Source organism: Chamaea fasciata, unplaced genomic scaffold, assembly GCF_029207755.1.
Source record: "Chamaea fasciata isolate MVZ Bird 193981 ecotype frontalis unplaced genomic scaffold, bChaFas1.0.hap1 SCAF_4, whole genome shotgun sequence".
Lineage (NCBI taxonomy): Eukaryota > Metazoa > Chordata > Aves > Passeriformes > Sylviidae > Chamaea > Chamaea fasciata.
The window spans coordinates 74,308,229-74,335,602 of record NW_027094089.1 but is presented as its reverse complement, the minus strand read 5'-3'; the positions used below and the strand labels follow the sequence as shown (position 1 = coordinate 74,335,602).

At 40.8% G+C, this 27,374-nt stretch overlaps 1 protein-coding gene across 3 annotated transcripts in view; it reads right to left on the bottom strand.

The window, feature by feature from the left end:
- Window positions 1-4,149: 4,149 nt before the first annotated feature.
- Window positions 4,150-27,374, bottom strand: part of IL1RAPL2 (interleukin 1 receptor accessory protein like 2) — a 369,460-nt gene continuing 346,235 nt past the window's right edge. For 2 of the 3 annotated variants that reach the window (XM_066182041.1, XM_066182039.1), the window contains exons 9-12: window positions 25,216-25,361; window positions 19,956-20,099; window positions 16,205-16,375; window positions 4,152-7,577 (exon numbers count right to left, since the gene is read on the bottom strand). In XM_066182041.1, coding sequence (XP_066038138.1) covers window positions 6,889-7,577; window positions 16,205-16,375; window positions 19,956-20,099; window positions 25,216-25,361 — 1,150 coding nt within the window. In that variant the 3' untranslated portion in view covers window positions 4,152-6,888. Of the gene's footprint in view, window positions 7,578-16,204; window positions 16,376-19,955; window positions 20,100-25,215; window positions 25,362-27,374 lie in introns of all 3 variants that reach the window. The other variant, XM_066182040.1, reaches the window with a different exon arrangement.

Sequence of the window (27,374 nt, the reverse complement as noted above, 5' to 3'; positions counted from 1 at the left end):
AGTTAGGTGTTAGATTGATTGTTTCATGATCACAAAGCCTTTGATATCCTTTAATCAAAGAGTTGTTAAGGGTTTTAAAGGTTGTTATAATCTGTGGAAGAGATGTTAATTCTCTGTGCTCAGCCTATACAGAACATGGAGTCTCTAATGTTATTTGCGCAGTAAGTATTAAACACTCCCTTCAAGATGCTGACAGAAGTTACCTTTCAGCCTCACACACGAGCTGATTAGAGTATAGTGTGCTTTGAAAGCTTCTTCACTTCTCATTAGACCCTCTCTTCTTGAGTCACCTCGTAAGAGGCTAATTTACACTAAGTCTAGGCCACGTCAGGGTCTGAATTTCTCATGGAAATACGTCTTTGGTAGCAAGAACCCTTGTGCTCTCTGCATAAGAATCACTAATTCTTTCCTCCACATCATAAATCCCAAGGCATGCTCTGAATCCCAAATAAATTTGATTTAGGAAGAAATTAGGTGCACATTCTTCCTCTGACAATTTTCATTCCCACCTTAGCTACTCTGTATTTCTCCATTAAAAGAGGGCACCAGAGATTTGCAAATCCCCCTATCCAGTGTGAGCACAGTCTGAACTGGTGCTCTATTCTCCAGCCAAATTCTTGAGCCCACTTTGCCATACTCAGCACGGTGGGTACCCAACTCCCCTCAAATTCAGCCCTGCTATTCCACCAGCTCTGACAGGTCCAGCAGTAGTTGTTGGTGCTTCCACTCCAGCAAACTTTGAATCCACAGTGGATACTCACAGCCAGACAAACTTTTGCCACCCACTGCTGTGTACAAAGGAATTACTTTTCAGTCTTAGAAATTGAAAAACTCATCTAATATAAAATGCATTGTTCCGTCCTTGTGTCTGTCCTGAAGAGAAGAAAGCCTTAAAACCTTGTAAAGCCAATTACACTCTATCAAAATGAATTAGAGGAGTTTATAGAATTCCTACCATGAGAATCTGGCTCAGCTTGACAAACTGTATTATTATTATTATTATTATTATTATTATTATTATTATTATTATTATTATTATTATTATTATTTTGTTTGTTTGTTTGTTTGTTTGTTTGTTTTACTGCTTAGCCTGTAGCTACGCAATAATATTGCAAAGAAGAGAAAATGCTGACAGGTCATGATCTGCTCCTATTGGCAGTGCTGAGGTTTTATATTTATCTGACGAATATCTTGGCAAAGCTTGGTAACTTTTACTTTGTTTCCTTTTTTTTAGACATTGTTTTATTCCTCTTTGGAGCCTTTATTGAAGAACCTTATTAACCTCTGAATTTCTCCAGTGGCACTGAAATGATCAAAAGGGTTCTTGTGGTAAGCATTGCAAAGCTGTCCTTCCCTCAGCACCACAAATGCTGCAGATCCTTTCTTTAGGGAAGCAAAATATATTTCAGAACACTGTCCTTTGTGTTTGCAATAATGTATCATGCCACTACTTTAAATTTGCAAATTCTGCTTGCTTCCTATAACAAAATATTCCAAAATGTCATTTTTTAAACATTTGCTGGGCTAACTACTTCTACATTGGAACTGTTTCAATCAATGTTATTTATGAAATTTCAAAGCTGTAAATACATCCAAGACAGTAGAGGAAGGTACATTTATCTACTTTTCATTATTTTATAAACAAATAGAACAATATTGATTATGTTAAATCAATATTATTGTACTGTTCATATACCCATTTTCCTTTGGGCCTGGGCAAGGAAACACTTCTGGCGTTACATGCAAGTCGAAAACCTGTGGAGCTGCAAAAAGTGTGAGGTTTTATTTTGTGGAGAATTTTTCCACACATAAAGAAGCAGATTTTTTTCTTTTTCTTTTTTTTTCCCCCTGTGGATGAAACCAAGAAATTCCCATCCAACCAAAAACTGAAATTTTAATTTTAAAATTATCAAGACAAGGGTTCTGCAGCAAGTGGGCTGGCAAGAAATGACATCTTTCTGGGGAACGTTGCACAGTATCCACTGAAGAGTGGACAAACATGATGCATTCATACAAGAGCTGCCATTCCCCTTTTTCACTCAGTGTTTCCACTTGGAAAAACACTTGGACTCTGACTGCTCTCTTCTTCCTCTCCCTTCTTCACATTCTTCACTTTTTTCTTAGAGTCCCAGAAACTCTGCAGCCCCAGCATGAACCCCAAAGGGTGCACAAGAGGGGAAGCACAAGCTGCAGCATGGATGTGGAGGCGTCCTGCAGACAGAACTTCTGACCAAGCCATCCCATGGGATGAGCTTCCAGTTGCCCAACTGGGACACACTGCAAAACCCCACTGTTCTCCCACCCATGAGGAGTTCCCAGGCTGGTGGCACTGCCAGGCTAATGGCATTGAAGGCTTTCCCTCCTGTGAGCAGGACTGTGAGACCTGACAGCTCCTCTCACCTGTGTTCAGAGACAGACATTGGAAAAGCTTCTTGTATCTCTCCATCAGGGCTCAGTCCTAAAGTCTGCTGGATGCTGTGACTTCTGGCACTGAACTGCCCTTCTAAGCCCCTGCTCAGCAAACCATTTCTCACTGAATTAAGGGGAATTTAAGTATGTGCTTATGCATTTCCATGAACAGAGAGCCTGTTGAATCAAAGGAACTACTGAGAGCAGAGGCCCTTAAAAATAACGATTTTTTTCCCCTCGGTAAAAGTATCTGTTATTTATTCCCAAGTTCTTATCTTGTTTATAACAAAGAATGACCAAAATTCCTTTCCCAAAGGCTGGATGGTCCTGGAGCATATCCACACCAAAAAGGGACAAAAATAAGCTTTAGTTTAGACAGAATAAATAAGCAAATGCTTCTTAGTCTCTTGCCTTCTATCTCTCTCTATTTTTTTTTTTTTTTTAATTCGTCTGTACACAGTAAGCATAAGGTATTATGGCCCTATCCAAAGTCTGCTGGACTTGATGGAACTCTTTCTGTTGGCTTGAATGGGCTTTGGAGCAGGCCTGGTATGGCAATATCTTTATAGAGACATTTTCTTATCTACTGTCTAGAAAAAGGAATATTATTAAAATACCAGCCCAGCACACAGCCCCCAAGAACTGTCAATATTCACTGTGTTACTTAATTTAAAATTACCCTGTTTTCTTGCTGAACATTCTTTAAGAGCATCAAATCTGTAGCACTGGATAGGCTTCCAACCTCTAGCTCATTTTATAGACAATCTTTTAACCACAAGTGCCTCTGAACTACATCACACACAAAGGTAAAAAACAGTAGCTTCCAAACATTATCATAAGCCGTCTTTAAGATGAATATACCCCAAACCAGAAGTCCCTGTGGTTGCAATAAAGATGTTTGCTTCTGGTGAGTTTTGTCACTGGGCAAGGCACAGCCTCAGAAGCTGGGGGTGCTGGGGCTGCACAGTCAGGGTGGTGTCCTGGCCTCTCCCCTGATAAATCCAGCTGATAAAGCCACTATAGCTTTGGTGAGACAGGGGAACACAAAATGCCCATATGCCCTTCTATTTCAGCTGATGAATTTCACATTTTTGCCACAGAGGCCGTGACCCAGCTGTCACTGCTGCCACACTGGGGAGCTTCTATGGAGGTGATTCCCACAGTGGGACAAGCTCATGGCTCCTGTGCCACCCAAGTCCCACAGATGGATGCATTTCACTGTTTGACACTGATTTTCCAGACCCTTAAGTGCTACCTTTGGAAACACCTGTCTCTTGCATGTCCTAGAGGGGCTTGAGTGTGTCCAGAGAAGGACACAGAGCTGTGGAAAGGTCTAGAGCACAAGTCTGATGAGGAGCAGCTGAGGGAGCTGGAGGGGCTCAGCCTGGAGAAAAGGAGGCTCAGAGGGGACCTTCTCACTCTCTACAACTCCATCAAAGGAGGGTGTAGCCAGGTGTGGCTCAGTCTCTTCTCCCAAGTAACAGGACATGAAGAAATGGCCACAAGTTGTGCCACGGGAGGTTTAGATTGGATTAGGAAAAAATTATTCACTGAAGGGGTCGTCAAGCACTGGCATAGGCTGCCCAGACAAGTGGTGGAGTCTCCATCCCTGGAGGTGGATAAAAAGCACGTGGCTGTGGCACTTGGGGACATGATGGGCCTGTCAGAGCCGGGTTAATGGCTGGAGTAGATAATTCTAGAGATCTTTCCCAACCTAAACAATTCTATGATTCTGTACTGGTACCGCACAAAACTGAATCAACAAGAGGCCCCCGAGCTCAGGTTCCCACCCCCACACTAAAGCAGAGGGGTACAGGCAGGTCTGATTCATGTATATATTGTTGTAGTACTCAATATACACTCAGAAATCTTAAAGCAGATTGCGACTTGGCATCTATAACTAAAATATATCGATACACAGACACTCAATGTGCTTTTGCAAAATGACTGAAAACCTGTTCTTTTCATGTTTCCTCAATACAAACATGACTGCATTTTGCTTTAGAATAACTACTGCTCTGAGACATATTATCATAGGGTAAATGAATTTGTTACCCATATTAAATCCTTGTAAATAAAACAAGCAGACCAACCTGCATATTGTTTTTTCTTTTTTTTTTTTTCTTTTGAGTTTGCATGCTTAATACAGAACTAGCAGGTTTAAATCTCACTGAACATTCTATGTGAATTAATCAGATTCTAGAGTAATGTGGGAAGGAAAATAATGAAAAGTACAGCTTTTCATTTAAACATTTGCAGCTCTTTTCATGCAGGGTTTTCATTTAGGATTTTTTTCTGGTTTTTTTTATTATTTTAATTACACTTTGCATTAAAGAACATATCCAGTGTAAACACAGTCTGTAACACTTATAAAACAGTGCAAATTTTGTAAATTTTTGGGAGGAAGTTGAAATACATATATTTATAATGGAGGTAAAACCGCTTTCTTTCTCAGTAGAAAAATACGTCTATTAAACACCTATGTTTGGAACTTAACTTCACAAAGAGCAAGTTATAATTCTATACTGTGTCATAAATGAGTATCTTTTCTAGATTTCCATTTTCAGTGTTAGTGTCAAATGCATAACAATATTAGAAAAAAAATGAGAGAAACATATTATTTAGAACCTAATGAAAAATCTTACAGACAATGACTGGTGAAGGAGGGCAACAGAATAAAGAACTGGGGAAAGAAGCAATGGAAAAATACTGACCTCTATGAATTATTGCACATTTGAGATCATTTTCATGGCCTTTGGGCCAGTTCTGGATACTTTTAAGTCTTAGGTCAGTGTTTGTTTCCATTTGACTGTAGGGTACAATTTAGGAACTACTGCATGATGTCAAGGATTTACTGAATTTGTTTGCTGATGAAACCACAGGCAGCTGAGTGCAGAGTGCTAACTTTTTTTCATGCAATCAAAGAGAACAATGCTAAAGACATACTGAAGCAGAGGCAAGGTTGCCTGCCATAAAAATATTTTTGGGAATTTGCTCCAGCAGATCTTGCTGAGACAAAACTCTCATGTCTGCTGTGTTTTTATTAGAACCATGACAAAACCGGCAAAATTGGCTTTTTGCATTCATTATTTAGAGCTTTTTTCCTTTAATACCCCTGTCTCCATAGCCTGACTCTGCAACCCTTACCCAGATGAGTGTGGAAATCCCCATGAAACACATCGGTACTGCTGAGCAGCAATGCCTGATGCTGAGCACCTGTTTAAAAATTCTCATCCACCAGCGGCAGGACTGCCATTCATGAGAGCCAAATGACAAGATCCCATTTGACTGATGGGATCACCCACACAAGCGTGAAATAAAAGACCTTGCCAGTTGCTTAAAAACATCAATTTTCACTAGGCACAGACAGCAGAAACATTCCTGCTTCTGTCATATTTAAAAGGTACATAAATTGGCAGGTAGATAAACAAGAGATAAAACTGTTTCAGGTGATTATCACTGCAACAGAAGTCAGACTTAGTAGTAAACCTGAATAATTTAGCACTTAATCTCTGGATATTGCTGTACTACTTCTTTTCTATTGCTGATGTTCTCCCAAAAGAGGTTAATTTCAAATTGTAACTACTGGTTTTGGAAAAAAAATCCTACATAAAATTACTTTACTACAAATCTTAGATCTTAAGAAATTTCAGATTAATGAATGGCCAATAGACAGCTAAATTTATACTTAAACTGTTTGGAAAAATTTATTAAAAAATCTGCAAAAAATTGTGAAATAATCTATAGTTGACAGAAAAATTGTTTAAAATCCTCCTAAACATCTTCCAATATTCTAGTAAGTTGTTTAATAAAACCACATTGCTAACCACTGACTAGGAATACAACATGCCTCAATAATAAAATGAAGAGATGCTGATGCAAGCAGGTGATTTATTTTGTAGTGACTGTTACTATGCACTTTATTGATAAAGCTTTGTCTGCATTGTTTCAGCTGGGCATCTTCTAAGGAGTATTTGCAAGACAATGTTATCAGGAAGGTTTCCTTCTCCTTCCTTTTCAAGATGATTCACCCCTTGTGGTCTGTGCAGGAGATAATTTTTGTAGCATGATTAGAATTTCAAACTGTACTGTAGTCTATATGAAAAACCCAACAACTTCTGCGTATTCCAAATATTGTTACTTAAATATGTATGGATGTTGGAGATCGCATACAGTGACCTTTTATCCATCCCAGTAAACCTACTGTGAACTGATGGGATGCGTTTTTGTTTTTTTTTTTTTCTCTCCCCTCTCCTTTTCAAAGAAGCAATAAAACTGTACATTGAAAGACAGGAACAACATCACTGAGTTACAAAATATCCCCCTTTCGTCGATAATTTGTAAACAGGAAAAGTTCAAGTAGAAAAGCAAACAAGTGTGCTGCTGCTGCTTTGAGTAGGTTTTCTCTCCCCATGTGGGCAGGGCAAAGTTCTTTACAGACGCCTCTCCGTGGCGGCCACGAAGCATCTCTAAAGAGCCCTACCAGATATCACTGGTGAAGCTGAGCTCCTTGGCCGACAGAGGCAGCAAGGGGTTGCTCCTGTGGAACTCCTGGGGCTCCTTGACGGCGTTGTTGAGAGGTAGCTGTCCGTTGAGGAGTGTCAGGGGGATGTTGCAGTAGGTGTGGTGGTTGCTGGCGGGCAGTGTGGCCGCGGACACGTCGTACTCATAGCCTCTGCAGTAGTGCCGCATGTGCACCGAGTCTGCCCGCTGGAAACCGCCCAGATCCGCCCGTGACTCCACCAGCGTGGCAGAAGTGCCCGTGACAGCCAGAGAGGGCACAGTCTGGAGGTCTCCAAAGAGGCCCTGCTCTGCAGAATCCAGGACCTGATGCCGAGACACCACTTCCTTTTTCTTCCCTGGCATTTCAAAGACTAGGCGCTTCCAAAACTTAGAATTCAGTTTGCTGCTTTTTGGTCCTTTCCACTTGACCACTGAGAGAAGTTTGATGGTGTGCTTCAGTGATTCCACTTCATGATAATTCACCTTCCCTTTTAATTCAGTACACTCAATCAAAATAACTTTGATTTCTCCACTGACTAGCATGTTATGGAGTCTGTTTTCCATCTCAAAAATACTCCATCCTCTCCTGAGAACATAGTCTGGAGTTAACACGATAATGAGTCTTCTGCTTTGCTCAACACATCTTGTGAGATCTTCAATGTAGGCTACAAATTATAGAAAGAGAGAAAGAGTAAAGAATAAAGAAGTCTATTGTATTAAAACATCAGGCTTGCAATCAAGCATAACAAAATCCTGCATTTTACTGATGCACACCATTTGAAACAATGGGCATTTAAATATACTCCAACAAAAATAGGATTGTGTATCACAAAATATTTCTATTTATAGAGTACACATAGAAAATTCCTTAATAACATCCTCCATCCTTTGCTATTTTCCCCTGTTCATTGCAGCAGAATGACATTTACATAACACCCTTGCTGTGTAGGTGCATTAGTGAATAAAAACACGCAGTTCACTTAGTGAAAGAAATACAGGTGAAGATCAATGTAATGTTTGTGTAAATTCTAACATTAACATTGGTTGTGATTAACACTGCACTGAGGGAAGCACGCTCTGGGAAGTGGTTTCTGTGTTCCAGATGCAAAAACATGAGGGTGCTGCAGGGTGTATGAACCATAACTTGCAAAAGCTCAAAAAGAAATGAACCCTCATCACATGCAGAACTTGTGCTATTGCATAGAAGCATCATGGTAGCTTTTTCTTCTTTAGGTATTGACCACAAAAGCAGAAGAACATTCTTTGTGGCTCAGTGGTCTGTTTTAATATCACAAACCTGTGCTTCTATGTACCCCAAGGTATTAACAGAGACTTCACAAGTGACAGGAACAAATGGAAAATTTAAACATATTGGAAGTATTTATTTGTTGAGACATCAGTGACAAAGAAAATAGTAGAATTCTTTTATTCATGCATGCCAAGGAGTTGCAAATGATCAGTGTAAGCAGAAATGCCAGTCCCATCAGCAGCTCCATGATGCCAGTTTATTGAACTTCAAAATATTCGTGAAGTTAGACTTTGATCCCTGAGTTTCACTTATCCCAGAGATGGTAGGGAAGAGAAGCCAAATACACTGGTCTGACATGGAACAGGATGAGAAAGAGATCTACTTACAGACCTCATCCAAAACCCATTCAAATGAACAGACTTCATTCAACAAACTTCAATGGGTTTTGGGTCAAGACCAGAAAATTAAATCCCTTAAACAAAACCACCAAGGGCAGAAAATGTTCGTTGGTTGCACAGCATTACAACTGCAAGCTTTGAGACCGGATATTTTTGTGTTTTCAAACTACATGAACCTCTTGACCATGCTACTGGGAATGTGCTGCCTGACAACAGAGGAGAAGCATGTGTTAGAAATGAAGACTTGGACACAAGAGCTGCACAGAACAGATCTTTACTCAGCACAGGGCAGGACCTCTCTTACACATCTGCCCTCTAGCAGGAACAATAATTACAAATAACATAATTAATCAACATCTGTTACTGCAAGACTCATTTTATAGTCCCAGGCACCATACCACAGCATGCTTATTCACACCACTTCCAGTAAAGTAAATAGCTACAAAATAGGCCAACAGGAACATTCTAAAATAGCTTATTTTCACGAGACTGAAGGCATAGTTAGCATCAAATCTGCCTTTACCGATGTTTTATTTCACCACTTAGCAGCAAGAAGAATTTCTTTCACAAATGGAAAAAAGAGGCAATTGCAAACATCCCACAGACACACAAGAGTTTAAGACATACACATACATTACAAATGTCTATGCAACAATCCTGACTTTTAGTTAATGGTTTATGACTTTTTAATCATGCAGCATTTACAGTTTTGTTTTCTCTTTTTTTCTTGAAATATTTTATGAGGAAACCCCCCTCCCCCCCATTGTTCTGTGTAAAATAGTTACTCATTAATGAAAAAAATTCAACATTAAAATCCATGGGAGAGGCAGTGGAGCGGGGAGAGAATCAGCAACAATGAGAAAATGATAAGCAGAACTGGTGAAACAAAACTTAAGGAAAGGTAGAAATGTTCAATACAATGGAAAGATATTATCCCAATGTATCAACAGCTCAGACTCTTCATTTTCTTCCTTTCTTTCTGCTCCCAAAAAGAAAGAATTTAGGTGGGAAGCTTCATCATTAGAGGTTGAATCTGCAAGATACAGTAAAACAACAAACTATCATGCATCTTTCCTGAGACATATTCATCCCTCCTCCAAAAAACTCAGAACACTGCTATGCACAAGACAGTTCTCTGCAGGACAGGATACTGGGCAGTACCCTATGTCCAGGGCAGTCTGAGCATGGCCATGCATATCCAAATGCATCCAATTGAGAAAAAGCACAAACTAACAAAACAAACAAAAAATCACTCCAGTTTCATCTCTTCAAATATCCAGCACCAGTCATTTCAATAGCAACACCCCAACAATAATCCATCAATACACAGAATCAAAAAGTTGTCAGCCTTTGCCCTGAGCAAACAGAGTGGAAAGAAGATGGGAGAAATTCCCTGTTAGGTGGATATTTCTCTTCTCTGTGCTTCTCTCATCTCTTTTGGATGTCCACCTTCCTTACTGGGTACTGCTATACGTTAGAGCTCTGTCCTCAGCTGACTAATGAACACCTTCACAAACAGTTATGAGGTGATCCCTCAAATTCCACGTTTGGAGCTGGTCACTAATAGATGTGACCAATGAACAGGGGACTTGTAGATACACTGAAGATAAAGTACACTGAGGTATAAGAAACTGGAGCCCCAAATTTCCAGCTGTCTGGTCCAGAAGTATTTAGTGCCCCCACTAACTCCAGCTTGGGGCTACTACTGAAGGCAGGTGACAATTTTCCTGGAGCCTGTGGTTCCATTGGGTTCACTCTACCAAATGTCAAATTAGCACAACTTGAACATTTCTGTGAGGAAAAACATGGGGAGACAGATTCCTGCCTCTGGAAATTCCAGCTTTATTTTTCCCAGTGGTACCAGCCTGACTGCATTAACCTCTGAGTTGCTAAATCATCCACTCTCCTTTTCCTTCAGAACTGAAGACTTCCCAAAATACCACAGGTTCAGTTGTCTGTCTTGAGTGTTTAGTCCATTAGAAGGTACTAAATCCAAGCAATCTATATGGCAATGTGGGCTGGAGAAAGGGTTGCTTTCACCTTTCCAGTGAGCTAAGAAATTATTGTCAGGCATTGGCTCTGCTTCATTTACAATAAAAAAACTGAATACGGACTTCAGGAATAATGTCACCAACTAGTATCAACTGTAAAGTTGCAGAGGAACATACTTCCATCAGATAAATATAACTTTGCTGTAACTTCACTTTTGCTGCAGGAGGTGTCAACTTCAATGATATTTCATTGTAAGGGGAGAAAAAAAAATTCTTGATGAAGTCAGTATGGAATTACTCACTTTTAAGTCCCAGGGATTATATTTTATAAATTAGAATGTAAAAATTGGATGTCAGCATTAGATCAAACCCACTTGTTTATACTGAAAAAACCAAATTTTTAAATTTTGACAGTTTTCCCCCTCCTTAAAACACCATTTTGCAATACAGTACAAAACTGTTCTCAAAAGGTTAGCAATTCCCATAGGTAAAACAAAAACAAAAACAAAAAAACAAACAAAAAACCAAAACCAAAACCAAACAAGCAAAAAACCCACCAAAAAAACCCTTTGTGAGTGGCTCTATCAGTAACCTGAATCACATTCAGTGCAATGCCCAAGGACGAATGGGCAGCAAGAAGTGTTACACCCAAACCCAAACATTGCTTTTGCATGGCTCCCTTGAGTAATGAAGACAGATCACCTGACAGCAAATATATGCTCACCAAACACCATCTACATGTAACGATGCTGAACTGTAGTTTGGAGCATTGAAGAAGAGAATTCCAGGAGATGCATCCTGTGGGCAATTAAATCATCTGTAGCTGCCTATGAAATCCTTAATGAGCTACATTAACCACAGACTGGAAGGAAACCTAACAAGCAAGCAGATTAGGAGCAAGGAAATCAATGAACACCATGGGCACAAATTTGCTTACACAAAGAAATGACTGACTAACCAGATGATTTGGAGAAGGAGTTGAGGGAGAAGGAAAAAACACTAGAAATCGTATAAAATCCTACAGGTATTTTTGGGATACATGGCATGCAGCAGTATGAGAACCAAAGAGTATCTACCATCAGACCCATGCTGGTTGGTTCTTGGCACTCTGATAATAACCAGCCTTTCTGTGTCTGGCAGTGTGACCATCACTTGGGAAAGTTATTTATAGAAGAGTAGTTCAGTCCTGGTTTCCTAGCTGAATAGTTCCCAAACCCTGAGTCTGATAACTTTATTATAACACCAATGATTTTGTGTCTTGCTTTTCCTATTTAGTAAATATGCTTTGCTTCTCTTAGCTTGGAACAGAACAGCTGAAACACAGAGCAATGGCCCCTTCCCAGAGAGAGCCCAATCCCAGGATGAGCTGAGGGACAGCTGATGAGTTCAACATAAAGAAACAAATAATGCAGATTAGTGCACTATAGGACAGCTAGCCCTTCTGCCTTTTGTTCATATTCATTCCTCTTTCAGCTGACATCTGTGTGTATCCCTGCTATCCTCACCCATGCCTGACATTAAAAGTAAGGTTCATACACAGCAGACAGCCAGGGACTTCTGAAAGGCGTTTGTGGAACTGGATACTGTATTCCTGTTCCAAATAAATGGTATCCTATACCTAAGGAAGGCTCCTTGGGAACCCCAGACACATGGTCCAACTGTGTTTTCTTCATGCAGGAACCCAGGAAGCTGAAATTCACCAGGCAAAAACCACACATGGGCAGACAAAACCACAAAGTGCCAGAACTACGATATTGACTGTCATGTGCTTTTTATCACATGCCTTAGACACTCTCCCCTTGTGCTGAGAACTTCTTATTTTTCAGGTAAAAAAAAATATTTTTATTCCACCACTGTTGCTCTTTCCACTATCTGATCTCATATCCTGGGCTGAGGTGGAGTGAATTGTTTTTCAATCTTCTCAAGACCAAATGCACATATGCTTAGGGAACAACTAGATGTTGCTCTAACAGATATGTATTGCTGGTATTAAAAGTCTAACTTGACAGTTTTTACCTCTTGACTTCCAGGTTCTAAAATAATTTGCAGAAACCATGGAGAAAAGTACCTTCCTCTGATGTAGTCCTGATTTTAGAAGAGTGAAGTGCAAATAGATATTTTTCTCTGCACACATCATCCTTGGCAAGACAAAAAATTGCTCAGGTGAAAACATAACTCATCTTCTTAACCCCCATCCAGCTACTCAATCTCCTCAGGTCTCCAACACTGAATGAAAAAAACTCACAGAGCTTGAGAGTGTTTGTTGTGGGAAAGGGTTTGTTATAAGAGCCCTGAAAATGAGTAGGGTGAAAATAATGAGAACTGCTAAGGAATTCAGTAACAAGAGCATCTCAGGGATCCCAGTCTCCTTATGCAGGTTAACTTGTCAGGTTACACCTAAGTTACCTGGATGTGGAGGTGTGTGTGCTGTCAGCTTCGACAGAATGAAGAACACTTCTTCTGTTAAGATCAAAGAGTATTCTTTAAGAAAGAAGAGTTGCTACAGCGCTTCCTGTAACATGCAACTCTGTTCCTGGGTTACAAACTCAGTCTTCAATGCCGTGTCTCCCTGCTGGGTCGCCAGTCTTGCCTCCCAGCCAGCATGGCTGTGTGGGATTCTTTTCCATCTTGGCAGTTCAGGGAGCTGGATCCATCCAGGCTGCCCTCAGGCAGCACCAAGACTCATGACAAAGGTCCTTGCTGGGCACTGTGTAGTGGGCATCACTGAGGCCGTTGGCCTCCTTCATGGTGGTTCTCCCTCCGACTCCCAGTGGACAAAATGCTCCACTGGGATAAAATCTGCATCCCAGCAGGGCCCAGAAACCAACACCTACTGCAAAACATGACTCAGCCCCATCTGACCTGAACCCTGCGATCTGTTTCCCAATGGTGAAGTGGTGGCCTCAGCCAGCCCCTCTGTCCTCCTGGGGACAGCAGCAGTGGCACCATTGACACCCCTGACTCAGACGCAGAGCTGAAAGCTGAGCCTGGACCTGCCCTGTGGAGGAGCTGGCTGTGGGTGTGTCCCAGCCACAGCACATCTGGCTGTAATCCCTCCCTTGGCTGCACAAGGACATGCAGAGCCCATCACAACTTTCCCCCAGAGGTTAGGGATGAGCCAGCTGGACAGAAAAACAATCGAACTTGTCCCTGAATTTTCCCAGAGTCAGCTTTTTTAGGTTGTTTGCAGAACTGCGCAAGAAAATTATTGAAATACTATTTAACAAATCTATTTTTTGCATGCTCTCAAATGCGGGGAGCAGATGTAGGAGCTGTTGTATGCCAAGAAGGAAGCGAATGGTGCACACCCTCCCGTGGCAGCTCCTCACAACTGCACGGATTGCAGGAAGCACCAGCCGTACACAGCTTCTGGCTGTATACGGCTGGTGTGACACACACCAAAGCACACAGGATGGAGAAGGACACACATCAGAACAGAAAGTGGGAAATGATTACATTGATGAAAGTAATTTACACTGAAAGATGAGGAAGTGAAACATGTGAGAAGAGATATTTCCTAAAATAAAACGATAGCTGTGATCAACCCCCTGTTCTTCTATAGAAATCTACCCTGGAGAGCTATGTATTTTGTCACATCTGCCACTTTTTGAGACAGTCGCTCTAAAATATCCTATGTTTTCCTCTGAAGTTTCCGGCAGGCCCATTCCACATCACACTGCCTCCAGTAAGCACTGCAAGTCCTTATGAGAGTGGTGAATATTAGGCAGAACACAGGCACATTCCACTATTCCAGGGCACACTATTGGAGAGTTCACAAATGCAGGAGGCCAAGTCTTCCCTCCTTCCCCGTCCCCTCACCCTCCCCTCTAGCCCCTCTTGAAATAAAGTGCTTTCCCCCATATATTTTTCTAAGTTAAAGCATGCAAATCACACTCATTTCAGCAGCTCCACATTTTATTCTGCCTTGTCATTATGTCTGATTAGGCGTTCTTGAAGCTCCATGTGTTAGAATCAGGCCTTTTCATAATACTGAAGAAGTGAGTTTGAGAGGAAAGAAGAAGGATTAAATCTGTGAATGTTCATAAATGAGAACTGACATTTTCAGGTACCCTACATTTTCAGGAGAGGTTTAATGAATACCCAAAGTGATGGCAAGTATTTGCTGAGTGCCTTGCTGACAAAAATAGACAAACTCCCCCCCCCCCCCCCCCATGCTGGCTGGAACAACAATTGGAAAAAAGAATCTAATTTCAGATTAATCTGTGCTTCAGCATAGTTATCATTGAAGGGTTAACTTTAAACTTCTTAGTTCACTTGCATGACTGCTGTGTATAACTCTGCTATATTGTTGGATATGAAACAACTAGTTACAACAATTCTGTGGTTTTTACCACAAAAAGATGTATTTTCTCTTAATAATATCTAAAAATTTGATGCAATTTGCTTGTACTGTAAAAAACAAGAAAGCTATGAGCCAAGTCCTCTTTCTGTAATTTGTCACTATGGGAAAAAAACTTACACCTTGCAGGGGGGCAAAAAGAAAAAGTGAATCAGCTCTAAACTAGGAGCTGAAAATGCATGTGATAAATTCAAGTCCCCTGCACAGGCCTTTCATGATCTCTGGCGAGGCTCTGACTCCTCCTTCCCAGTGGTAAGGGTTCAGAGCTCTGTTTCCAGTGCTCTCAAAGGTCAGAGGAGAAACAGGCTCTGACTTCTGGGTCAGGCACTGGCACTTGGCACAGTGAGGCAGCAGTTTTAAGTCTTTTGGCAGCCAGGTTGCAATGCAGCTATGCTCGAGCTATTCCATGTTTGGGGACATCTGCTCCACTACAGCCATTGCTTTGTTCTCTTGCTCGTACTTCCTGCACAGCAGCACATACAGAGAGAAGCTCATGTTCTCTTCTGTTGTTTTTATGAAAGTGATTTGGAGATGGAATTTGGAAAAAAACCAAACCAACAAACAAACAAACAAAAAAAACCCCCAAAAAAGCGCTGATTTTTCACAAGGGTAGCACTTCAAATAAATGTGACATTACAGCAAACATACTGTGCATTCAAAATTCATCAACACAATGGATATGATTCATGGTCTTTTTGACTTGCTCAAAAATGAGTCTGGTAGAAGAAATGCCATAACTATCACTAGGAAAGCACTGACCTTTGGTAAAGACATCTAAAGGCGCTGCTGAATTTTATGAGACTTCCAAGTTAAGGAAACACCCAAAAGACAATAAAAAGGTGACATTTACTTGCAAAGCTGCTGTAGAGAAAACAACTAATCACTGAAAAAAATAATAATCCCATTTTCAATCATGTAATGGAGCTGATAAAATCCTTTTAGAAAGTTCCCTGCTTAGTTACCTGTGTTTGATGTAGACATTTTGGACTTGGTATTGCTTGCAGTGCTGCAGCCTTCCCTGTAGGAAGGGCCAGCTCCTGCCCCCACTGAAATCCATGGCAATTCCCTTTGATTTCAGTGGTGCAAGAACAAGTTCTAACAGAGAACTCAAATTTGCAGTGCTGAGGAAACTTCTCCAGTCTTTGCAACCACTTCCCAAGGTTTTCCATATCTATCTATACTTATCACACAGTCCAGGCCTTTGTGACACATCAGACATCTGAACGCATCTGAACACATCTTTGTGACACATCTAACACATCAGAAATAAAACTGAAAGGTCAGAAATACTTACTTCCACTAGGGATGAGGTCCCTATCTGGAATGAAGAGCTTATATCCATAGTGCTTTTCTAGAACATCTGGCAGGATTTCAAGTGCAAACTGCTCCTCTTCATTATTATCATGATCTAACGCATCAGGGTCCACTTTGGTGTATGAAAGATAAGCATCGTACTCTTTGTTGTCTGTAAGAAAACAAATCATGTTCAGCCTGCTGTTTGCAAGAACACTGTTAGGAACACAGGAGAGTACTGGGAAATTGTATTATTCCTTGAAACCAGTAAGCATTTACTAACAAAATGGGGATTTTTCACAGGACTGTATAATCTGGCTTCCAGGCAGAAATTACATGGATCCTTTCAGTTTTCTTCTGCATGCTGAGCAGTGACTCTGCTCCATGTGGTCAAACATGTGTGACGGCTGAAAAGATCATGGGCAAAATTTTCATACAAATACTAAAGTGGGAACGTTTATTTTAAGCCTTTAAATATTTGTAATGCAATTCTTTCAACTTCTATTCCTCAAGAGTTCTGGGAGTATATTAAAGTTTTGAGTTTGGAAAAGTTTTGAGCCTGGAAAGTTTTGAGCCTGGAAAATTTCCTTCCACAAGTAATTGTGAGAAAAGACATGACTTAATTCAAACGAATACTGACTATTCATAAAACAATGCCAAATACAAACTTTCAAAGCATTTTTTCAGAAAAACCCATAGTTTAAAAAAAAATCAGTAACATAATTTTAGATCACAATCCACTTGATCCAGGACATTTGAAATACTTGGGGAACACATTATTAGAGAGACAAATAACTCCCATAAAGGGCAACACTCCTTTTCCTCTTCCTCCTCTCCTCCTCCTGCCAAGCACTGGGGCTTGTCTCCAGCTCTGCTTCTAAAACATGGAGCTAAGAGCTCAGGAGCGTGCCAGGAACAGAAGTGGTGCCACCACAGAACTGGGGATCCATGCTGGGTTCAGACTGTCTTAGTGACACTTCTCTTTGTATTCCTCTGCAGTGATGGAAAATAGTATATTGAAAAAGTCAGCCTTCAGCAATTTGGCCTCCAGGGAAGAGCACAGCTGATATTATTTACAGAAAATGAAAAATCAAATAGTTAATATTGTGAGAAGAAAACTGCATGAATGGAGGGTTTCTGAGTACCAATTATCTGTAAAGAATTGTGAACATGAAAGATAATTAAGGCAGTTAAAATTCCTCAATATATTCTGATAGAAAGAACAAATACCTAATCATAATAAAATATGTCTCTTGATGACCTTGAACTAATGGTTACTTATAATTTCTGAAACAAAGCCAGACCCATGAGGGTCAGAGCTGCAGTCAAAGCATGTGAATAATTACATATTTGTAAAAGGCAATTTGCCTAGTGTCACCATGGCTGGAGGGGAGGATGGAAGATGTCCACCTGGCTTGCTGACAACTCTTCTGAAGTCAACAGGCCAGCCAGCTTTGGAGGCCTATCCAAAACCTGCCACCCTGTCCATAGGGAAGCCTGCCAAGACCTTTTAGGAGATGCCAGTGATCCCCGAGGCAGCATCCCTGCAGAGGTCTGGGAGCTGAGGGAGGGCAGCAGGGCCCTGACATCCCTGACTGCAGCTCTCTGCCGGAGCCAGCGCTCCTCGAGCCTCCTGCCCTCCCCTGTCACCTCAGCTCACAGGGACACCGAGCAGGATGCTGACACAACCAGCTCCCTCGGGCTCCTGGGAGCTCGTGCAGTGGTGTTACAGCTCCTCACAAGCTTCATGAATCAGGATAGAGGAGAAGGAGCTGCCCACACTTGCTGGCTCTGGGAGCTGCGCTGCTTGGAGCCATTTCCTAAATGGATCCCTTAATCCTCAGTGTCGTTTTCTCTAAAAGCCATGCTGCACGCAACACAGGAAGTGAGTGTGTCCAACATTGCTTATGTGGGATATTTTTGGAAATAGGAATAAAGCAGATCTGTTGAGTTCCAAATCTTCTTTTTTGATGAAATAAATATATAAGTGGAAAATGACCCTGTGATTGCATCTATACAGCTGAGTGCTCTCAGGAGCTCTGTATGCTCCCACTGCTGCCTACATGAGAAGAAACAAACATCCCCATACATGCTTTGACTTCCATAACATCCTGCTTCCATCTTTCATCCTGCAGGATCAGAATGAGACACAAAGCTGTGAAAGGTCTACAATTATGCCCTGGAAAAATAAAAGATTGTTTGCAAAATTTGTGGGCACATAAAATCCCCTTTGTACTCATGGGGCTTCCCCTAAACAACCAGAAAATAATACTGTTTCATAAATTGGAAAGTGATTGAACCAAGGAAGTTACATGAGTAAAAATGCAGCAGCTTCACAGTGAAAACACAGGATAAACAAATTGAAGCAGGCTGGAGGAAGTTACCACTTTTGATTGGTGTGAAGCAGGGATATTATGTCAGCACAATCCCAAGGTGTTTGAGGTAAATTACTTCTCAAACCACATAATCTCACCCTTCCCTTTGTCCTAGGTATCAGTATAAATATTGTGCAGTATTGTAGAGTATGGGAAAAAGCATAATTTTAGTTTTTTCCCAGTCATACCTGAGGATTGAGAAAGAGCAAGTTTCCTGATCTCTGTTTCTGCTATTTATCATAGATTGACAAAATATTCTGAGCTGAAAGCGACCCACAAGGATCATCCTTCCTCCCTCTAAAACCCCCTACATGCCATTCCATCCATTCTCCAAAACTCTCACAGATTTCACTGTAATGGAACCTTTTCACACCATATCTACCCATTGTGAAACAGAAATATTTATTACTGTGATAGCATAAATGCCAATTGCAGAAAGCAGCATGTCTATGCAACGGCACATTGTTTTGGCATTGTGGAAAAAGTCTTCCCTGCTCTCTTTTTAAACACAGAGTTTCTAGATGTACCATTCCAGAGCCTGTGTGACTGCTAAGTGTTGCAGTGGGCTATGGCAAGCACCTGTACTTGAAAACTGCACTTTTTCTCTTTGGCAGATACTATTTAGATGCATATAAATAGCATATTAATTATTAAATAAGTGTTAAGAACATAATAATAGGATTTAAAGACTGGGATTTAGTTTACAGGGCTTACTCCAGCTTCACAGGAGAAGGAATGTTCTATATTCAGGAGAATTAAAGCTTCAATTTAAAATACAAGTTTAGCTTTAGGCACTAAACAGAATATATGCTAGAGATGGAAGGCTGGGGAAGAAAAATGGAAAACAGCTTAGTTTGTTCATAAAGATGCGCCCCAGGCAAGCTGCACATTCCCACCAAGTTGTTTACAGTCTCCCAATTAACTGAGGTAACCAGTTAGCCTCATTACAATCACCTCTCACTAGTCAGAGGAGGTCACTGGAAGCCTGGCGGCAGTTCAGTGAAAATGCTTCATGAAGAACACCAGGTGAAAGGCTGCTCAAGGTACACAGTGAGGATCTCAGGAGAAGGGACCCTGGGCACATGTGGCACTGCACACATGAATGTGAGGAGTTCACAAATGATGTGTGAGCCTCTGTAGCAGACTCATGAACAATTCTTCTGGCTCTCTTGCTCATGGCAGAGCCCAGTGACAGTTCTGTGGAAAGACTCAATGATCCCAGGGGGCTTTGGGAGAAAGTCTTAGGGCTTTACACTCTTAGGTGCTTAGTAGTTTAAACTAGCAGCAGGTGTCTTTTAGGATTCATTTCAATCTTGCCACTTTGGATCTCTGAAATATTTCCATTGCATATATTGTGTTTCCTGTGCAACTGCTTACCATCAGCTGCTTCATCTCCTCCAAAGTTCTGTCTGTAGAACAGCATTAACTCTATGTTGTAGCACTTATAGATGGTCACGAGCAAAATCAGCAGAAGAAGGATGGCTCCCAGTCCTCCAGCAAGTTCTATTTTGTAGATCAAATCTAAAATTAGCAAGGATAGGCAAAAAGGTTATGATCTTTCCAAGCTGTATTTTCTCTAATCCACTGTACAAGTCCACATAAAATTGTGCAGCTTCCAATTATAACAACCATAACATTAAAAATCCCTAATATGTTAGTCTATTACTTATTACCTAATTTTACTCATTTACTCCATCTACTGCCCATCTGAAATAGCCATCTGAAATCCAGAATGCATTTGGGGCTATCCATGTGAATCTCCAACACAGGAGTTATGTAGTGATTTCACACAGAGGAGTAACCAACTTTTAATGAGCTGGTGGAGTTTGAAACTTCTGCACTGGCAGAGTGCATCAAATGCTGCATGCAGCAAGTGAGAACAGATTGGGCAGGATCTGGTCCCTCCCCCAAAAAATTAGACCGCTTTGGTTTCATATTTGTGAAGCCTGTGGACAAGCTGATGTGAGCTGCCAAGCCAGGGCTTCAGCTGGATCACTGGAAAATGAGTTGAGCTTGCAGGAGGCCCAAGGTAACACAAGAAGCCAGGAGCACAAATCAGGCTGCACAGAGCCACTTTGTTTGAGTTGTGATGGCTCTAACAGAGTTCTTACATATTATAACGTGGAGTTCACATTATACTTAAATGGGACCCAGCGTTAGTTAAAATTTCCTACTCAGATGCTTTTGTTAGGAAACATTACAAGAACTTCACAAATGCATCCAGACACAGTGATCCATCTTTTACAGCTGGAGAAACAGGCTTAGAAAAGGGAAGCAGCATGTTCAAGGTCATTCAGCATACCAATGACAAAATGGGATAAAACCCCTTGGATACCAGTTCAGAGCTCCATCTGATGCAAGAGACTAACTTGAACAGCATTGCTCTTTATCCTGAAATGTCCTCTGGAAGTAATATTTCCCCTAACACCACCTGGCATATTACTTATCCGTAAAAGACAGGGGATGACAATTTGACTCTCACAGCCTGTATTAGTTCAGATAAGACGTCATGAAGATATTTGCTGCTGTGACAAATACAGTGAGAAGTTGTCAAACTAACACAGGCGGGACAAAGTTTTTGTGATCTTTACGCTTCTAAAACTTGGGTCAGAAAAAATTACTCGTGTGTCATTTGTGTCACTTTCAAGATAAAAAGCAAATTTGTTGGGTATCTTTGGGGGTTATTCTTGCCTCATGATGCCTTGGATTTCAATAATTAACATCAGATGTCAAGCTATTCCCAGTTTGCAGTATCTCTGATGTCTGTCTGGCAAGAAGTCATGGACTAATAGATGGAAAAAGTCTATTATAATAGCTATTTAATCTCTCTGAGAGCACAGGGAATTCATGGGACTTTTACTACACTGCATGATAAAGCTGCCTGTGCTCTGGGGGATAAATCTAGGCAAATGGAGAACAGAGTTGGTTAAAATCACTTTTGAGAGGATTTTTTTTTAATTGTACTAAATCTCTTTTTGCTAGGAAACTGAGATGATGGCAAAGCTGCCAGCTTGGAAGGAAAGAAAATGCTGAGCCTTGCAGCTCAAACAGGAGCACAGAGTTGTGTACACTATTTTGGGGGGGAATGACAGGGAATTAAGCAAACTCACAAAATCTAGCTCAAAAGCCAAAACTGATCAGCTTTTGCATGTCCAGTGTTTGTCCTTCTGCCCCATGAACTCTTCTAGAGGACAGACATAAGGAGGCAGAAAGCCAAGGCTTTTGAGCTCTCTTTTTTTTAACTCCAAAGTGGAGGCATTGAGAAAAACCCAAGATGTTAGATTTTCTTGCCTACTCTATTTAGTCTTGGCATCTGAATAATTCCTTCCTCCTCAAGTGGTCCTCACTGAGATAAGTAAGGAAGCAGCATATCCAACACCAGAAAAGAAGTTGAATCTGCTCTCTGTGCTATACAAGTGGCTGAAAAATAGCAAATAATAATATTGATCGTTTGTAATGTAAAATAATGGAGAAGGACCTTGCCACAACATATTACAGAGGATCGTGGTCTTTTAAATAGACAAAGTCTCATAAATACCCAATAAAGCACAGACAAATACATTTTAGAAGTTCCTCAAAATGTAGTGGTGTACCAGTATCAAACCTGCCCCCACTAAAATTAGTTCCTTGCATGTCTTGATTAAAGGCAGCCTCCTTGAAAAAATTCGCGAGGAAAAGTCATCATAATATTTACTTTTATTTCAATTCACTACTTCTTGCCACTAAAAGCACGGTCTGACTTTATTCTGTGGTTTCTGACAAGTTATTTATCTTTCAGAACAGTTTTATTATAGATTATGTAGACTTCAGTCACTAAAATACTGGACTGTTTTCAAACCCTTTTGAAGGGAATCCTGAACTATTCCCACAACTAAGGGACAACTGGGTGTATATTGCATTTCCATGTTATTTGCGCACGAAATATGCTAGGACAGCACAGAGGGGAAAAAAAATAAAAGCAAACCAAACCCAGGATTATCCAGAACGTATTTCTGAATTGCTTGAAAGCAAGTAACATTGTGGTCTTGAATTAAATCAGTAAAGAAGAATGTTACAGCAGACAGCTGTGTTCAGGTCTTAGGAGCATGTCTGATTCTGACCTGGTATTGGTAACTTTGGGTTTGAAACTTGATTGGGTTCTTTTTCAGGTGAAAACCACAAATGATAAAAATAATCCTAAATAATGGCACATGCTCTGGGGCTATTGCTATACTGGAGCTGTGCAAACAGCACTCCTGTACTCTCCTGAAGGTTTGTGGGGACTGTACCACTAAAAGCAAAAGACTTTAATATATTTTCAAAATAAATTTTGAAACATTTGAGCAGCTAATTTTTCTTTCTTTTCAAAGCAAACTATGTGCTAAAAAAACCCATCTGATGTCAAAACAAGAGCTCTAGAAAATTTTATACAGCATCCACAACTTAGATTTTGGGTTTATTCCCATTTTTCATCCAAGCCAGAAAAAAAAAACCTGAGGTCAGATCTGGAGACAAAACAGAGCTACAAGTGCCTCCTGTCAAACATGGATAATGCAGCTCTTAACAGGTAAGACTTTGAAGGGAGGGAGATTTCTCTGACTGAGAGATCTGTGCTGCAGCACATTGCAGTAGAAATCCCTTCTTTGACACAGACAAAGGGCGCTGGTCAACAGCTTTCTTCAAGTCCTGCCCTAAATCTTGTCTCAGCTCAGTAAATACAGTAGTATTTCCTAACTCATGAATACCTACAGTAAAGTCTAAGCTGGAGAAAGTTAGGATAAGAAGCAATTAAATCAAGTTGCAGAAAGGAAAAGTTTGGTAAAGTATTTGCGAGAACTTAATAAATAACAAACAGGACAATGGGACAGGCAGTCAAAGGACACAGTAAAATACAGTGGTTATTTTAAATGACACTTTAATAGCTTGAAAATCAACTAGTGAGAGTGCCTGAGGGGAATATAAGTTTTCTACAGCAACAGTGCAGAGAGAAATGAAATATGAGCTGCAAAGTGATCCTTTCCACCTCCCAATTCTGTATTCAGCAGTGCTTCTTCCATAATTCCAGCAGAGCTCTGAAATATCTGCATTTTTTGTTATAAATAAAATGAGCTTGTTATTCTACTCTATGCACACAGCAGAACATTTACCAGTGCCAGCAGAGAATATACTTACTATCAGTGTTGGGTTTATGAGGTTCAGTGGAAGGAAAGGTAGAAGTCTTTTTGCACAGAGACTAATCCCTCATCATGATGACCAGATTCCCCAATTAAAAGTCGTGACAACTTGTCAGTTTAGATCATAGAATTGTAGAATTGTTTCAGTTGGAAAATACCTCCCGGATGATTGAGTCCAACTATTAACCCAGCATTGCCAAGCCAACCACGAAACCATGTCCCCAAGGGCCACATCTACGTGTCTTTCAAACCCCTTCAGGGATGGTAAATCCAAATTCCCATTTGCCACTTGGCAGCTTTCCAGCCCCTCTGCCCCAGCCTGGAACTTGTTGTGACCCAAGGGCAGGACCAAGCACTAGGCCTTGTGGAACCTCACACAGTTGGACTCAGCCCATGGATCCAGCCAGTCCAGATGCCTCTGCAGAGCCTTCCTGCCCTCCTGTATGTAAGTTTGTAGTAGATAGTAGAATGATGTGCTAGATCAACATTCCAACTTTGCCACAGTGAAAGCACACGAAAGACTGGAACTGCCCTTTCGGGTTTGCCTCATGAAAACAATTCTTCTCCTGTTTTGGCAAAATAATTTATATCCAAGAATGATGGCAGAGATCTGGGCAATGTATCGACTCATTAGTCAATGTCCTGTGCTAGTGTTCTGTGGTTTCACATAACAGCTTTGCCCCAAGGGCGGAACCCTCCTTTGCTTTCCCAACAATTACTATCTTACAGTTTTTGTATTTCCTAATACACTGTATCTCAGAGAGATCAGCATCCAGTGTAGATGTCAGCCTACTTACGAATAGGAGAGCTGATTGAACAAATAACAGAAGAATTGCCATGAGATACTGTTAAACTCCTCTGATGATGACTTTTTCAAACAGTAGCACTTTTAAATTCGGCACTTTCAAATCCAAACAGTTTCCTTTCTGCTACAGATAATTTGTGTTGTTCCCCATGCAGCAACAGTACCAAGCAAAACAACAATGACAGGGTAACTCTCTATGTATTTTTAGCTCCCATGTTTTCATTCCTGATGCAGTTAGAAATCAAAATGCATGGATAGAGCTTCAAGTTTTCAATTTAAAACACAAAGCCAGGAAGTGGAGAAACATGACCACATCTGACCTCACTGCCAGGGCACCTGTTCTAAGAAATGTACATTTTAACTGGCCTAGTTGGTCCATTCTGGGTCAAATTAATAGATTGTTTAGTCCAAAATACTTCTCCTGATTATAGGTGCTTTATGGGTGACTGTATTCCAGGCAAGCGCATCACCTACAAGACCGATTTGCTAGACACCCAAGAACAATCCGTGAGCTTTTTTTCCCCCCACAAAAGGTAAACTGGAGCTCTGCACAAGCACACTTCAGCTCCAAGCAGGCACAGAGGAATCCAGCCTGGGTCAGAGAGGTCAGCAGGACCTCTGACTGATGTGTTGCTGCTGGGGCAGGTGAGATCACAGGTAACTAAAAAGGGAGAATTACCTTTTTTGCGCAGAAGAACACTGGCGTGTTTCCGTCCATTTCTGTTCTCCACGTGACATGTATAGTTGGCCAGGTCTGCCTCCTCTACAGCATCGAAGATCAGCGTCAACTCAACTTCTTTTTCTCCAAGATGTTCTCTGAGGAGTCTGGAAGGAAGGATACAGCCTTTGCTTTAACTGAATTAATATGGATGGCAGATTCCCAAAAGCACTGTGATTTCTCAGGACAAGACAATGTTCCTTGGCCTCTGTCACTCCTGGAGAAGGACTTAAAGGAGACTCACATTGCCCAAAAAAAGACTTCACAGAGGCATTTTTCATGACCACCAGAAGGCTTTTTCTCCTGCCATGTCCAGTGAGGAGCTGAACCAAGTGCAGGAGGAGTGGACACGAGCGCAGTGGCTATGTGTGGCTTTTTCCCATTGGCTCCATCAGAATTAAATGCTAAATACAATGCTTCTTTTAAAAGAAGTGACAAACATCCGTTTTCCAGAAGCAGGGTGTCCTACTAAGCCATCAGTGAGCAAATTACAGGGCAATTTAAAGGCTGGGTATTGTGATACATTTTAATTCAGTCTAGAAAATCAACAAAAGGAGCTGTGGTACTCTCTAGAATTTTCCTCTGTTTTCTGGGGCTAGATCCTGAATTTTAAGGGGAACAGTGTAAAGAACAAGAATTCTCTGCTCTTTTGAGAGAAAAGAGGAGACATGCAAAATCCCCACAAATGAAATAAAAGTTCTAGCAGACGTTCAGGCCAGAGGTAAAACCTTTTTGTGTCATTGTTCTCATGTGAACATTAAAAAGAATGCAAAGTAAATGCAAGTTTTCTGCTGCCGACATTAAGCCTAAAAATACAATACCCCATTCTCTCAAAAGGCTTATCACTTGCTCAAGAAAAAGTTGCTGCTCCTTTGAACAGGGAAATGCAACGTCATGTAAAATCCAGCAGGTTACTTTGATCCTGTTTGTGTCATGCTCCTCAAGAGGGTAAACAGAAAATATGAGGTGCCCTCACAGTCACCTGTGAACTCACCACTGTACGTGGTACTTCAGTGAGTCTGTTCTCTGAAAAGCCTGTGTACAGCACTGTGGGGTATAAACAAAACCCAGGTTTGCCAAAAAAGAAATATTTGCTCCCAAGACTGAAAGGAGGAAACTACACAGGAAGAGGGGAACCAGAGTGCTGCCTGCTCTGGATGGAAACTGCTGCCGGAGACATTCACAGGTGTCAGAAATGGCAAACCCCAAGCTTCTCCATTACAAACCAAAGACATTTTGTGTACACACATTTCCTTATGCAGAGTGATTTCACACAATGTCCACGGAACTCCAAACAAATAGAAAACAAATCAAAAGAGAAGGATGAGGGCACTGCACTAGACAATCAAAAAAATGTACGCCAGACTGCTATAAACACATCTCTGCAGTAACTCAAAAGAGGCACCAGAGCATTCACAACCAGTCAGCTTTTTCACTGTGGCAGCATAACTTGCAAAAAAACAAGTGGAAAAACATTAGTTAAAAAACAGGGTGTGTGTGTATGCATGTGTGTGTTGCATTTGGACTTGGATTGCATATTTTTTCTTTTTTTTCAAATTCACTCTCATTGATTATGTTTCTTTTTTCTTGTCTTTTTTTTTCTTTTTAAAAAAATCCTGGTCTAGCATCCAAGTGGTGAAATAGTGGAAGAAAAGTTGAATTTGCATAATTTCTGGCCAGAAAAAAACCTCCTCAAAAAGCCTGGTTCATTTGCATACTCAGCCTAAATCACTGGAAGCGAGATAAATCAATTCTCCTTTACTTATTGTTCTGCTATACCTATACAAAGACTCAGGAAACCCACTCTTCTCTGCTGGTAAACTATGCCCAACAACTTTTGGTTTACAAATCATGTTGCAAGGAACAATACAATCATTAAAAGAGAAGATATCTGGGAAACTAATCTGGAGCATTCTGTAAATGTTCAGGTTTTCTTGTTTACAGTAATCAGATATTTTACACAGAAAAAAACCCCCCAGTTTATTTCATCTCACCTGTAAACTGTAACATAGGTTGCAGTTAAAATAAACTGTTATTTTTATCTATATCTAAACTGCATGTACGTCAGATAAAATAACTGATCCCCAATCTAAATTTAAATAATATATGATCAGCTAAAG